Raw genomic sequence first — 16,211 nt, 5'->3', positions numbered from 1 at the left:
ATAGTCACTTAACAAAACAAACATTTTTGAAAATAGTGGTAATATGTTGAAAAAGGACACTATTTTTACAAATAATCATCAAAATAACTAAAAAATCAACTAATGTTGCATTAAACGTGATTTGTGAAGCTACCAGGAGTGAAATAATCCATTTAATCGAAATTTCATAACTTTTGATTGTTTTTATAAGGCAGGATAAGGGTGGTCCATTCTGCCCCCAAGTGGATTTTAATTTAACACTTCCACCACCAAGCCTCTAAATGATTTCAAGGTTCCGTTGTTGTTTGTATACCTTGGTAGTAACATCTAGTAACGTTATAAGCATTGAGCAAACTTTTTCAAACAATCCAACTTTTTAGAAAGCTTATTTAAAAACCTCGAAATAAACAACATTTGCGTGGTTTTGTCAATAAATTTACATTTTTGCTCATAATTCGAAAAATACAATGAATTCAAACGTCGTTTTCGGTATGGTGAAGTTATTTGACGTCCTTTATAAGACCCTTGCCTTACAATTGGTCTAAATCCATTCTAAAGCCCAAAACCAAGGGTGGCCCATTCTGCCCCCCTGGTCCATTCTGCCCCCCCTGCCCCTATTACTCTTAATGACGACATGACTACTATGTTGGGGGGTTTTAAAAATCTGAAGTAGATAACGTATGTAAGTAAGGCCATAAATCATTTTATGCTTTCCATTGGAACCCAAATTAATTACGATCAAAAAATATATATGCATTCTGCGTTAAGATTATTGATGTATATTTAATTTTCCGTAAGTACTGTAAATATTTAATCAATGAAAATTTAAAGTAGTCCTAGCAAAGAAAAAAAATAGTTAAAATGTTGCTTTAGGTCATTATTTATCATCTTAGAAAAACATATTGTATTTTTTTATACATTCGGATTAAAATCTTATAACAAGTTTTTTGATTACTACGAGTAAGTAGGACATAAACAGATTTTTAAACATAGGAAAAATCATTCACCATGAAGAATACTTTAAAAAATACAGTACAGTTTGGAGTCACAAAAAGCTCTAGAAATGATCTTGTTATTGCAGATTTGGGATTTCGGGGCCACCGGGGTAGTCCTTATTGTGGTCAGATCACCTATGGCACTATAAATGTCCATATAGAGGACTGCCTTTGAAAATTGGGAATTTTGACACTCATCATGCCTTGTGGACCGGATGTCCGGAAATGTTCCCTCTTCGGAACATCTTCGGGGCCACCGGGTTAGTCCGTATTGTGGCCAGATCACCTATACCACTAAAAATGTTCATATTGAGGGTTGCCGTTGAATATTGTGAAGTTTGACACCCATCATGGCTTGTGGACCGAATTTCGGAAATGTCCCCTCTTCGGAACATCCCCAAGGCCACCGGGTTAATCCGGATGGTGGCCAGATCATCTTTGATACTTAAAATGCCCATATAGAGGTTTGCCTTTGAAAATTATGAAGTTTGACACCCATCATGCCTAGCGGACCAGAATTTCGGAAATGTCCCCTCTTCGGAACATCCCCGGGCCCCCCGGGTTATTCTGGATGGTGGTTAGATATCTGATGGCATTCTAATTGGTGGAATTAACAACTTTGTAGAACATTGTTTCTTCCTATTTGGAATTATATTCGGTTTATTTGAAAATTTCTGACAGGTGCACAAAGTACACCACGCGACTGCTCTTGTAGTTTTTTTTGCGCGACTTCCCGAAGGTTAAAAATCTGATCAATGGTTTCCAAGATATTAATCGTTTGAAAATTGTGAAATTGGGCAGAAAAAAAACTCATTCATGGTAATTATTATTCTTTGCAAGGCCATATCTCAGCAACCAACGGTCATATGCTTTAAAAAAAAAACTATCTCAGCTTTTCAGATATATATTTTTTAAGGATGAGCAAGGATAGTCTCTACTTATAATAAATAAAAGTATACATTTTTGTTCAAAAGTTTAACTAAAAATAGCTTTAACTCAAAGGTGGTGGACTTTTTAAAAAATATTCAAATATGCTTTTCGATTAGGAATTAAATTTTTCATCCAAAAATGAATTCTTGATTTTTTTTGTGTACATTTTGATACTTTCCAAAAAACATTATTTTTTCGAAAAAAATTCCTAGCTTGTCCAAAAACTAAACGTTGTCATAGCTTACTGAAAAGTTTAACAAGTCGGCACTTGTTTTGAAAAGTAATACTTTTCAAACTGTATTGATACAGATTCAAGCAAAAAAATGTTTGCAAGACGTATTGCCCACTAATTTCCAAAATAGTGGTTATGTAGTTTATGGATGACCCCTAAACTGGAACCTTCTAGAGACAAACATCAATTGGGCCAAGTTCTGCATGCAGGTTAAGAAGAAGTTCTTCTGCAACACAAGTTAAAGAGCCGCGGGGATCAATTATTTCACCTTTTGCAATAGGGTTCATCGCCGGTTGCACCAAACTCCTCCCAAGACCTCATGAAAGTTGAGCACCCAGGATTGTGCCAGCTTTTATAATAACTTAGCGAGAAACAGAAGCATTCAACCCCGGGCGCGGTAGCATGCTGAGGGCAGAACCTGGGCAGGTTCCGTCCAGAACAATGTGGTGCAAACACCCAAGGTTAGATGACGGGGTGGGCTAGTTGGGGTAAAGTGGACTTCAGGAAGGGTTACGAGAGGAATTTGCTTAAATTTTCAAGGTTGAACGTCCAAAAACATCTAATTGATGCTCTCAGTTCAAAGGATACATTTTACCCTGGCTGGTTTCGCAAAAGCACCGAAGATTGATGAGTTTGACTCTAAGGGTTCTTCTAAGGTTCGTTTTGCGTTTCCCCTCGAAGAGGAATCCACCACGGCAGAAGGGACGACCAAAAATGTCCTCGGGCAAAACGCAAAAAAGATTGCCAGCCTGGAATGCACCTCGGTGAATGGGCTTCAGCTAAAAGTGGTAAACTGTATCAAAAACAAAAAAACCTGAGCTAAAAAAATCGCCAGAAAACCTTCGTTATGATTGTAATTAAGGATGAAAAGCGAATTCTTGGTCGTCGTCGTCGTCGGCAGTCGAAAATGAAAGTGAACGTCAACGAGTTCAAAGTAAAAGTGAAGTTGTTGGCCCTCCCCAAATCGCAAGTAACATTCACTTTGGGTCAGCAAAAAAACGACCAAATTCATCGATCGAGCATTTTGAAAAGCCCGCCCGCCAAGTGTTATCGATCGTAATGATATACATTTGTTTGGTCAGTTTTGTGAACGACCATAAAATTGGTCCAATCGATTCGAGTTTGTGGTCCAGGGGAGGGAACCATGTTTATGCTAATCGCAACCTTTTGGGGGCCGAAGATCGCGAGACGTATCACTAACCTCTTTATTTTTTATTCGCATGGATTTGAAAAAAATCAGTCGCGATATTTATTCATAGCTGGCGGTTAAGATCTCACAGAAGAGAAGAGCAGCAAAAAAAAAGAAGCGTGTTCGTGGGTGACCCCCAAAGGCGGGGGCAATTTGGATACAAGTTGTCTAATTTGTCGGATCATCGCAGCGCGATTTATCTCATTAGCGATTGTGTGCCGTGAGGATGAGTGGTGATCCATAGATAATCTTGATGAATTATTCAAATTTTGAAGCTTTGTTTGTTTTGTTGTCCTGCTTTCAATAAGTTGTTTGATGATTGGTTTATTATCTTGCTTGAATCAAAGATTTTTTCTTTGAATCAAAGTTGTAGCCGTTATCAAGAAATAAAAGGCAAAAAAAATCCAATAATTCTACACACTAAAAAATTATGAATTCCACACATAACGTAAAGATAAAACTAATGTAAAATTAATTCATTTAATCAATAATGTGATGTAAAATTATGGCTGTTTTCACGTACATCGCCAGTTTACGGCTAAAATATCAAAGTTGAACATTAAATAATTAAAGCCGTAAGAATCCATTTCTTTAAACTTAATTTTACGTCTCTTCTGATGCACATAGCTGGAGCGTGTATTTTGATGTAATTTTAAGTGTACTTTAACTGAACTTCACGTCAGTTCATCTAACAGTGTAGCGAGCCACTCGAAATGTCAGCCATGTTGAACGCGAGACAAGCTGCTGTCGGAACGGTCGGAACAGCTCGGCCGGTGGTACAATTCCCGATAATTAGGGCAGATCTGGCAAGTACCTGACAACTAAACCAACAAAATCACACTCAAAGGTAAGATAAACATAGTTTGTTTCTGTTTCAGGATGCAAAAAAAAAAAACAAAGCGGACGGATTTTCCCTGCTGCATTTCGCAAAATTTCGGAACCATCATGAGCAGCAGCTTGGAGAACCGCAAGAACTCTCCCGGTGGTCTATGTTCCGGTTGTCTGACTGGAACCTGCCTCAGAACGTTCTGAGACATCTTCCGAAACATGAATCCGAAGAGTTGTGGGATTTCATCGTCGGGAATAGTCATCTTCGTGACTTCTTTGGAAAGGACAATAATATTGGACGATCCTAGACCCAACGACGACGGTTCCGACTCAAGGTCACGGAACACGGTCAGCCGCCGTACGGACAACGATGGATTAAGTTGTGCTTACGCCAACTGTCCGTCCACGGTAGCGTCCAGCAGGACACCCAATTTTCCACAAAACGGGCGTTCGTTGTTCCGCAGCTTACTTCACGGGTGGTCAACCAGGTAAGCCGAAATTTTACCTTGAATAACAGCAGTTGAGTGAAAATTGTGTTTATGTTTTTCTAGGTTAAATTGCATCGCCAATCATCATCCGGCTGGATCCGGAACCGGCTTTAGATTTTTAACAAAACGGGTCTTGATTTCCCCAGAACTATTTACGTTCTCGGTGCCCAGCTCGGATAATAAGAACAGCAATCGGGGGATGGTTCTTCTGAGACGGAACGTGGGAAGGCGTTTTAGTGAATCAGTGTTCAAATCAAGTTAGAAAGTGTATTTTCGGTAACTTCTTGATCCAGTGCAAGTGTTGCTTGAAACAAGCGAAGAAAATTATCTAAATTTAAGAAATGTAGCGTTTCTGTTCGTGAAATAAAAAATTAAACTAAAAGTGCCTCTTTTCAATTTTCTAACCTGAAAACCCAGCGATTTTATTTTCAATTTAGCAAAATTACATCAACTTGAAATTACATCATCTTATATTCAATTAACGTAAAATTCAACGCTTATATAGGTGTCTCGTTAGGTTCATGTAATTTCCAAATCTGATGTAATATTGTGTCAAATCAGACGCTCCAGTTATGTGCATCAAAACGACATAAAATTACATGATTATTTTTTGGTGTGTATCACCTAATAGTGTAATTTTACAAAAAAATAATGAGGTTAATAATTTAATCAAACAAATACAATATGTAATGCATTTTTCTGTTTGGTGTTGTTTGGAAATATTTTGACTTTTTATGAAACTTTGAATGTTTAAACCTTATTTTATATTTTTTTATTTTTTTTTTCACCCCAGGCGTATTAGGTATGGGGAATGACGCACATTTAGTTTTTCGCCTGGTTCTGAATTTTCGCAAAAAATGATTTTTGGAAAGTCTCGAATCAGAAAGTACTTCTGTGAATTCATGAAACAATAGATCGTTTTAAGTTTTCAAACAAAAAATATTGTTTTGTTGCATTGTGTCTACTCTTTTCCATCTCTGAAAATTATATTGAAAACTAAGAAAATTTCAAAATAAACCGAAGCACTTAGAAGAAGTGCTTAATTATATGCAAGGTTAAACCTACTCGTCCAAATGTCGAATCAAGAATGTCAAAAAAAGTAGAGCTGTATATTTTTTAATTTGGTTCGAATTTTGTAGTGACCATGCAGGCCAAGTGCGAATGATTCTGATGATATCCCTTCAGTTGACGCTCAGGCGAGGAACATCCTGGAAGGAGCGTCACTGACTACGTCCGTAGTCCTGTTAGATCATTCTTGATCAAGACAGTATAGCTCTGGTTCCTTGCAAGTGTCCTATTTTCTTACCTCCACGTTGGCTTGGTTTTCATGATGACCTAGCTGGTGGCCTGTGGAAACGGATCGTAAACCTTTGACCAGCGAGGGTCAGAGTCGAGACGGCTAGAAGAAAGGGGCGCGACAATGTGGGAAAGGGAAGTAATTTGTGATTGTAGACGGTATTGTTTTGATTCGCAGTATGTTGAGTCAACTGCTGTGGATGTACCTGAAACATCACACAACGGGGTTTCTCTTCTTTCCGTTTTTATCTATCATCTATATTCTGTTAATTTTGTTTCACTGATTCTCTAACGCAGCTTCTGTTTACTATCCTCCATTTGATTTCGATTTTACTTATTTGATTCTCTTATTTCTCAACGCTTTTCCACTCTATTTTACTAATTGATGCTGCTGCAACAAACTGTCTGCTTTCCCTTAATTTGGCAGCGATGTCAATTTTGTTTATCATGTGCCTTTTCTTTATTTATCTATTTCAATAATTTCTCATCTTCCCTGTAAATTGCCCATCATAACAATAATCTAAGCTTGTTTGTTATCTCTTTTCATTAACTATTGTTAATTTCTTTATCTTCTTCATAAATTACTATCTTTCTTTTACTATTGATTCTTTACATAGTATATTTCTTTCACTGTCCATTGTTTTGAAACTTCACCTTTTTCTTAAGCAAGTGAGGTTCGAGCCCTGACTCAATTTATGAAATGATTAAAGGATTAACGCAAATATTACTATTGTACTTTTGAAAAACTTTTATAAAATGCTTAGGACCAAAATATTGTAACAAAACACCGCGACAAAAGAAATAGCAACAGATAAACACGACTCAACAATAGGGAAGATTTCAGGAGAAAACAATACACAGTAAATAACAATTAGTTTTTGAATTCAAACTAAAAATAAAACAGTTTTGGCTTTATGAAAGTTGATAGGCACACTTTGAATGGTTAGGCGCTTATACTTACATCAAACCCTACGTAATGTACCACCCCCGGCCGAGTTAAAATGCGTAACCGGAAAAGAAGGTGTGCATGCCTGGCACGAACACTCAAAGCGTGTTCTAGCGTGCTGCTCGTACTGACTCAGAGCAAGGGTGAGATGTAGGTGTAAGGGCAGTGCGTGTTCGTCGGGAACCTGGTGCATAAGATCGGTCAAGGCCCGTTCTTACACTGAAAATTGCGAATTGCGAATTGCGAATTTTGTAGTGACCATAGACGCCATTTTGTGTGATTGGTTTACCTATATAAGGCTCCAAAAATAATGGCAACTGTCTATACAAAAATAATACGGAAATATTAAAAAAAAATTAGCTTTTGAAGGAATTTTCTGATCGATTTGGTGTCTTCGACCAAGATGTTTGTATTGATGAGGGCTATTCATAAAAAGGTACACGGAAAAAAGATTTGGCCAATTTCTAAATTAATTTTTGTTTCCCATTTTTTCCAAAATCCGTATTTTATAATTGCAGATTTTTTTTATGTTTCATGGAACAGAGAACTGCAATTTATGAGCCTTAGAAAAGTTAGGAGAAACACCGGGTTATGTTTTTTTGAAAAATAATTGGTTTTTTTTTTCTGAAAAACAGAACTTTTAGTCACAATTTTTTTAATTACCTACTTCAGTTTATAATGTAAAATCATATTCGCAATCGAAAAGTATCGTACAATTTTTTTTAATAAAATGCACAGTTTTCATGGTATAGCCACGTAAAGTTTAATTTTTATTGGAAAATTTCCGTTTTTAGAATTTTTAGAAAAATGTCCATATTTGTCCATTCTAGAAAACATTTTTTCACAAAGTTCCAACTTTAATTTCCTTGTTTTTTTTCTTTTATTTGCTATATTTCAGCAACCAGAGGTCCAATCTTTATTATCTTTTATGCTATTATTTGAAATTTTCTGAACTCTTCAAAAAAAAGGTGTGGTTTTGTATCGCCTAATACATGTAAACAATTCTTTAAAATTAAAACAAAAAGTACGGATTATGAAAAATTGAATTTATGTGGAAAAAAAAGTTTATTTAAAATTCGGCAAAATCTTGTTTTCCGTGTAGCTATTTTTTCTGAAAAGTCCTCATGAAAACCTACACCAAATCGATCAGAAAATTCCTTCAAAAGTTACAGATTTTTTATTATTTAGGTACCTTTTTTGTATGAACAGCTGTCAAAATTTTATGGAGGCTTGTATGGGTTGTATTGTCATAAAATGGCTTCTACACAATACAAAAACTCTGATTTTGACTAAAAACAATTGTTTAGGGGTTACATACATGTAGAAAGTCACAAAATTTCAAATTACGTAAAATGATTAAATCCACGAAAAAGATGATTTCCAATCACTCCTGAAAATTTCATAACGATATTTAGTGATTAAACTGAGTGAAACACAATTTAAACTCAAAATTTTGCCATGCACTAAGCATGAATATTATATGATTTTTTTATATGAAAAACACAAAAATATTAACATCCTTTTCTCAAATATTTTTTTTTGAAAATCGGCCTTCGTCATGCACACAGGATCAGTTCAACGAGTCTTCACCAAAATTTTGAGCCGATTTGTTCAAGGCAGAGTTGAGATATCGTGGCACCTGTGTTTTGAAACTGCTTATTTCAAATAGCTATATCTCGGTGATGATACAACCAAATGTCTTCAAATTTGTTTCGATTATTGATGAAAATGTATATTTTAATGCCTTGAAAACAGATTTAAAAATAGTTGAAGTGTGTGCTCATACCAACCTCTGACTTTTTTACCGGTTTACATGTATGTAACCCCTTAAAAAGTGACATTATTCAAACATTTCAAAAGTGGAATTTGATTTGAGTGGTTTATTTCCAATTAATTTATTTTTTTCTCTTTTACTTGTATTGGAAACAATAGAAGTATTTGTAAACATTTCCAATGACCTAATCAAAGCATAAAGATTTTTGAATAATCTGTTAACAGTTTTTGGCTTACAATTATTATAAGCTTTACAATTGAAGTATGTTTTTAATAATTAACATTTAAAACATTGATTTCACAAAACTCAACAGACAATTTGTTTTAAAAGCTGTAATATGTATTTAGTTTTGTAAACTGGAATATTTTTCCATAAAACTTTGTCATAAGATTTTTTTTTTCATTATGTTTGAAGTTAATTTTTTAGAATTGTGGTTAATTTAGGTTTTTATCAATATTTAAACAATGTTAACAAAATTTGGTCGTCGTTTTAAGCAAACTTGTTGGCGTCTGACGAGTTGCTTGAAAATAAAAAAAATAGTGTGATGGAAATGTCCCGGAAATCAAAAATAACATTTAGAAAATGAAATGGTTTAATTCTCGGTTTTTCGCTTGAGAGAACTCATCTCATTAGAATTTCTCTCTCAGTGAGACCTCTATGAAACTTTTTTTTTCTTTTTCGCTGATGACAATGATTCATAAATGGATTTATAGTACATTAGTATAAAATTGGTGAAAAAAATGGTAAGTTTTTTAAAAAAATAATACTTCAAAATATTACGGATTATTATTCACTAATACGTGAAGGACTTTAAAATGTATCAAATTCACAAGTACTGACCAAAGTGATAAATTGTGAATTGCTGTGATATGGTTTGACATTACAGTTAAAAAATTCTGTCTCGTTAAACCAATAACATCATTAAAAGTTATACTCACTTAACACTTCAGTTAATTTTCATTATCGTTCAATACCAACCTGAAAGAAAAGAATTACAAAAAGTGGTTAGAAAAGCAAGCTATAATTGAAATTCTAGCAAAATGATAGTTATTTCCCACCTCTCAGCAAACATATCTATTTTGCGCCACCCTGAAGTTAAGACATCTCCCATCGCCTATCTCACCCAATCAGTAAACTTCCGACGTTTGGTGGCAAATGATCAAGTGAACGTAGCTGATCGGCCATATCCACCGCTAGTTCTGGCCATAGCTACTGCCTGCCCAGATCTGGTGGTCCAGCCAGCCCAAAACTAACCTACCGTAAAGTGTGGAGAAAGTGCGGCTTGGAAGGCCCATCTTCCAACTCAAGAAGGGGGTTCCAGCAGTCTTGGCGGGTCAGATTATATCCCATTAATTGGATTGGTTATGCAACATTGTTGCTGATTGAGAAAACGAGAAGAACCGGAATAGAATGATGTTTTTCTTTTCAGAGTTCGCGGAATCGAAACTCTACGCGAGGGAAGCGAAATCGGAGCAGGTGGGACTTTGAGAACTGGGAGAACTGATTCGGAAGAGGAGAATGCGACGGGCGATCGCTTAGCTAACTACAATACCCAATATGGAAGGCGGTCCGTGGTAGATTCCAGGGAGCTTCTGCGAACCAAAATGGGAAGGTCAGCTGCGAGATTGTTGGTAGCGGAATGGTTGAAGGAGAGCAAAGGTTTACAGTTGATGGGTTTACCCTCGGGTTCACGAGCTGGGGGGAATCAAATCAGGTGGAATCGAAGGTATTTATAACAGTGAATTGAAGGTTGGAGAATCTGCGCCCAGCTTCCCAGACACTGATACTTGGGTTAAACGATCGCGGGAAGATGGAGCATGGTATAGAGTCGATGCGCCACCGGTAGATTCAACTCTCACTAATTGATCATACCTTTTAGGTTATACGAAAATGCTGGATATTTTGCTTATAGCATAGTATGACATAATTATGTTCTGTACGAAGGATAAACTCTTGTGTCTCAAGCACAAACGTAGTAGGCCATGATGCAATGATCAAGCAATGATACAGACGATTCGATCAGCACTGAATAAGAATCAGGACCCTTCTAGATTCGTAGGGACGAAGTTATGATACAAAATGGCCTCCAGATTATGATTAACTCCAAACAGCTTCTGCAGTAGCAATTCTAAATGTCTCGTTCAGCAATACCTCCGCACCACCTGCGCATCAAACTTTAATTCGAATTGCTCCTGGTATCGCAGCATTTGATCTTCATCCGACGCCGTCGTCGATTCCGAACGAACCTCCACGCTCGCGGTACAATTATGAATGATCGGCATCACAGCTCCTTCGGGGCGTCCAGCCCCGGTTCGCCAGGCACGCATAACAGATTCATTAAACTTCTATGGCTTACTGGTTGGTACCATCGCGATCCAGCCATCTAACTGGTGCGCGCGTTTCTTGCGGCTACTGCGCACGATTCCGGAACCCTTCATTGTGCTGTGGAGCCTGCCCGGACCCCCTTGGGCGGTCCACCGTGGCGGCGGTGGTCGGTGGCGTTGGATTAGACCGAGGTGACCTTTTCCGCAGGCCAGTAGTTTACTTCAATCGATTCAATCATCGTACAGCGAACGTCCATCGAGCGTCTTGACGAGCATTGGGGTTTGGGTCATCGCGTGGTAGATCATCGCGCGGTGGAGAGTTTAATGTGGCCACAAAAGGGGAGCCAGCCGGATCATGATCGGATGATTATGCGAAACGCAATCATTTTGCGTAATGGCTCCCGGGCAGTGTTGGGCTCCACCGGGACCGGGAGGTGGGAGAGAGATCGGTCAACCGTGTTGGGCTGGCATACTGGTTTTTCTGAGCCGACATCATGTGTGAGTCGATGGCGCATCGTCCTCGTGATGGGTTAAATCGATCCTCGGTTAGTGTGAGTTCGCTTCATTGAGGAAAGAGGGGAAGAATCATTCATAAATGTTTATGGAAAGATGGTGAGTTATTAGAGGGAAAGAGCCGCACGTTGCAGGTTGTGCTGGTGTTCAACGGATTTGATAGCATTTTATGAACAAAACAAAAAATATCATGCGCAGACAATCTGTTTCAATGCTTTGGTAGATTTCAAAAAATCAATATTTTTATGATTTTAAAAATATATCTTGGAGAATGTAAACTTCAAAATTTTAATGGAAATAGAAGCCTAATCAATTGCAAACAATAATAAATGCATTTGTCTGCATTGTTATACTTTTTTATTGTTTTGCCTCCTCGATTTCGGTCAAAATCGAGAGACATTTACTTCAAAAAATATTTGCAACTGTCTCAGTTGATATAAAACAAAAATTGCGGTATCAATTTGAATTGAAATACTTGCAAACGACTGTTTACTGTATTTTATTATTTGTAAGAAACTTTGTGTATCGATTACTTATGTCCGATTGAGCCATTCTGCATCATTAGTTTCATCATACAAGTCTACTTCAAACAAATATTCCATTTTGAAAAACTTTATCCCCATCGTCTATTTTTTATTTAAAGGTGTTTCAGTAAACAAAAAGGGCCAACTTTTGAACTATAGAGTATGACGCGGATTTTTAACAGGCCGGAATTTCTGTACAGAATTTTTCGCATAATACGGATTTTTACGGAATTTTTACAACTTTTTAAAAATTTAATTGCTTTTTTGATTGGGCCAAAGCATTTGCTAATTAGACATTATTTCACTGTCAGTTTGATTTTATTTTAGGGATAACTTACACAGGTTTCCGGATTTTCCTCAGTTCAAATTTGATTATCAATAATTGATCTTTTCAAATTCCTTGCAAAACATATTTATCAAATAAACTTCTGAGAACCTTGTTTTGTGCTTGTGTTCATAAGACCTTTTCAATAAAAACTCTAGAAATGTTTTCGTGAAAACACTGACAACGATATTATTCGTAAAAGCAAACTTGACATTTCGTAAGCTTTTAAACGTTCAACAAAAATATTTTTAATTCCCAAATTCCAAATTTATCCAAACAGTCCTTAACAGTTTGAGTTATACCATGGTGTCATATCGGTAATGTGTACGGATTTTTGCTCAGCAATAGTTGGTAGCCTTAAGTTTGACGGATGTATCGTTTTTGTCCATGTTATAATTTTTGAAAAGAAAAAAAAAGAGTTTATGGAAAGTACTGATAATGCACGCAAAAAAATCAATAAATTATTTCAGATGTAAAATTAAATTCTAAATCTTGAAACGTACCTTTGTGAAATTCTTGTAAAGTTCACCGTTTTTGAGTAATAGTCATTTTCAGGTTAAATTATTCAACATTTTTTTTTTATCATGTCAATTGACTTTTGAAATTTGACATTTGAATTTTGAGTTTGAAATATTTTCACAAAAGTTACACGCTTAAAAAATTAAAAACTGATCAATGGTTTTTCAAGAATTCTTCGATTAATTTTCAGGGTCAATTGTTTAGCACTCCAAAAAAAACTAATGTTTGGTAATTTCCATTCTTTACAGAGCCAGATCTCATAAAACCAAAGGTCGGAAAAACAATGCCAAAAAAAGGATATTGTAGAGAATTTTCTCAGCTACTCGATTTTTTTTTCAAGGATGGACAAACATAAAAACTATTTTAAAAACTTAAAAAATACTATTTCGTTGAATAACACTACTCGACAAAACAAAACTTGTGTCAAGGGATTGACGATATCTCATCCGTTCCTGAGAGAAAAGGCATCCCCGAATCCGATGCATTCGACAGAATTTGATTTTATGTCCACGCGGACTGATGCAAATCTGGTAAATTTTTTAACATAAAAAATCGAACAATTTAAAAAAAACCATGCGTCTCCTCCCAATTATATGAGCCATCTACAAGAATATGGAAGCGCCTGGTGCATAGCCATTTCCTTTAAGCACAACGGAAACAACCAATACAAATGTATAAAAAAGTTGTCAAGTTCTCGGGGGGTCCACAGCTAGCATTTTTTGTACGATTATAAAAAATAAATATTAAAAGTTTAAAATTAATTTATTTAAAAAACATATTTTTTGATTTATTTGTTTACTAAAATTTTATGTATCTTAAAGGTCTTAAAGGTCATCCAAGGACTCCCTGGAGTTAAGATCTACGAGTCTACCGCCGTAACAAGCAAAAGGTCGTGAGATTTTGACCCCGGATCATGTGCGTATAGCATCAATGGATATGGTAGACTACTATATGAATGTGTTGGGATGTTCATGGTCATCCAAGGACTCCCTGGAGTTAAGATCTACGAGTCTACCGCCGTAACAAGCAAGAGGTTGTCGGATTTTGACCCCGGATCATGTGCGTATAGCATCAGTGGATATGGTAGACTACTGTATGAATGTGTTGGGATGTTCATGGTCATCCAAGGACTCCCTGGAGTTAAGATCTACGAGTCTACCGCCGTAACAAGCAAGAGGTCGTCGGATTTTGACCCCGGATCATGTGCGTATATCATCAGTGGATATGGTAGACTACTATATGAATGTGTTGGGATGTTCATGGTCATCCAAGGACTCCCTGGAGTTAAGATCTACGAGTCTACCGCCGTAACAAGCAAGAGGTCGTCGGATTTTGACCCCGGATCTTGTGCGTATAGCATCAGTGGATATGGTAGACTACTATATGAATGTGTTGGGATGTCCATGGTCATCCAAGGACTCCCTGGAGTTAAGATCTACGAGTCTACCGCCGTAACAAGCAAGAGGTCGTCGGATTTTGACCCCGGATCTTGTGCGTATAGCATCAGTGGATATGGTAGACTACTGTATGAATGTGTTGGGATGTCCATGGTCATCCGAGGACTCCCTGGTGTTAAGATCTACGAGTCTACCGCCGTAGCAAGCAAGTGGTCGTCTTATTTTGACCCCGGATCTTGTGTGTATAGCATCAGTGCATATGGTAGACTACTGTATGAATGTGTTGGGATGTTCATGGTCATCCAAGGACTCCCTGGAGTTAAGATCTACGAGTCTACCGCCGTAACAAGCAAGAGGTCGTCGGATTTTGACCCCGGATCATGTGCGTATATCATCAGTGGATATGGTAGACTACTATATGAATGTGTTTGGATGTTCATGGTCATCCAAGGACTCCCTGGAGTTAAGATCTACGAGTCTACCGCCGTAACAAGCAAGAGGTCGTCAGATTTTGACCCCGGATCATGTGCGTATAGCATAAGTGGATATGGTAGACTACTATATGAATGTGTTGGGATGTTCATGGTCATCCAAGGACTCCCTGGAGTTAAGATCTACGAGTCTACCGCCGTAACAAGCAAAAGGTCGTGAGATTTTGACCCCGGATCATGTGCGTATAGCATCAATGGATATGGTAGACTACTATATGAATGTGTTGGGATGTTCATGGTCATCCAAGGACTCCCTGGAGTTAAGATCTACGAGTCTACCGCCGTAACAAGCAAAAGGTCGTGAGATTTTGACCCCGGATCATGTGCGTATAGCATCAATGGATATGGTAGACTACTATATGAATGTGTTGGGATGTTCATGGTCATCCAAGGACTCCCTGGAGTTAAGATCTACGAGTCTACCGCCGTAACAAGCAAGAGGTCGTCGGATTTTGACCCCGGATCATGTGCGTATAGCATCAGTGGATATGGTAGACTACTGTATGAATGTGTTGGGATGTTCATGGTCATCCGAGGACTCCCTGGAGTTAAGATCTACGAGTCTACCGCCGTAACAAGCAAGAGGTCGTCGGATTTTGACCCCGGATCATGTGCGTATAGCATCAGTGGATATGGTAGACTACTATATGAATGTGTTGGGATGTCCATGGTCATCCGAGGACTCCCTGGAGTTAAGATCTACGAGTCTACCGCCGTAACAAGCAAGAGGTCGTCGGATTTTGACCCCGGATCATGTGCGTATAGCATCAGTGGATATGGTAGACTACTGTATGAATGTGTTGGGATGTTCATGGTCATCCAAGGACTCCCTGGAGTTAAGATCTACGAGTCTACCGCCGTAACAAGCAAGAGGTCGTCAGATTTTGACCCCGGATCATGTGCGTATAGCATCAGTGGATATGGTAGACTACTGTATGAATGTGTTGGGATGTCCATGGTCATCCGAGGACTCCCTGGAGTTAAGATCTACGAGTCTACCGCCGTAGCAAGCAAGAGGTCGTCTTATTTTGACCCCGGATCTTGTGCGTATATCCTTGCTTACCACTTAAGCCAAACGGCGACCTATTGTTTGTTACGGCGGTAGACTCGTAGACTCATGGGAGTCCTTGGATGACCATGAACATCCCAACACATTCATACAGTAGTCTACCATATGCACTGATGCTATACACACAAGATCCGGGGTCAAAATCCGACGACCTCTTGCTTGTTACGGCGGTAGACTCGTAGATCTTAACTCCAGGGAGTCCTCGGATGACCATGAACATCCCAACACATTCATACAGTAGTCTACCATATCCACTGATGCTATACGCACATGATCCGGGGTCAAAATCCGACGACCTCTTGCTTGTTACGGCGGTAGACTCGTAGATCTTAACTCCAGGGAGTCCTTGGATGACCATGAACATCCCAACACATTCATATAGTAGTCTACCA

General features: G+C 37.9%; 2 protein-coding genes across 2 annotated transcripts in view; one reads left to right on the top strand and one right to left on the bottom strand.

Annotated features, from left to right (window-relative positions):
* Positions 1 to 16,211, bottom strand: part of LOC120424966 (homeobox protein 5) — a 127,056-nt gene that overhangs the window by 44,106 nt on the left and 66,739 nt on the right. The window lies entirely within an intron of this gene.
* LOC120424958 (uncharacterized) lies at positions 4,211 to 5,224 on the top strand. Its single transcript, XM_039589311.2, has 2 exons — positions 4,211 to 4,641; positions 4,705 to 5,224. The coding sequence occupies exons 1-2, from the start codon at positions 4,373 to 4,375 to the stop codon at positions 4,901 to 4,903; spliced, it is 468 nt and encodes a 155-aa protein (XP_039445245.1). The 5' UTR covers positions 4,211 to 4,372; the 3' UTR covers positions 4,904 to 5,224.

This window comes from Culex pipiens, chromosome 2, assembly GCF_016801865.2.
Source record: "Culex pipiens pallens isolate TS chromosome 2, TS_CPP_V2, whole genome shotgun sequence".
NCBI lineage: Eukaryota > Metazoa > Arthropoda > Insecta > Diptera > Culicidae > Culex > Culex pipiens.
This window is presented reverse-complemented; position numbering and strand designations above follow the sequence as displayed.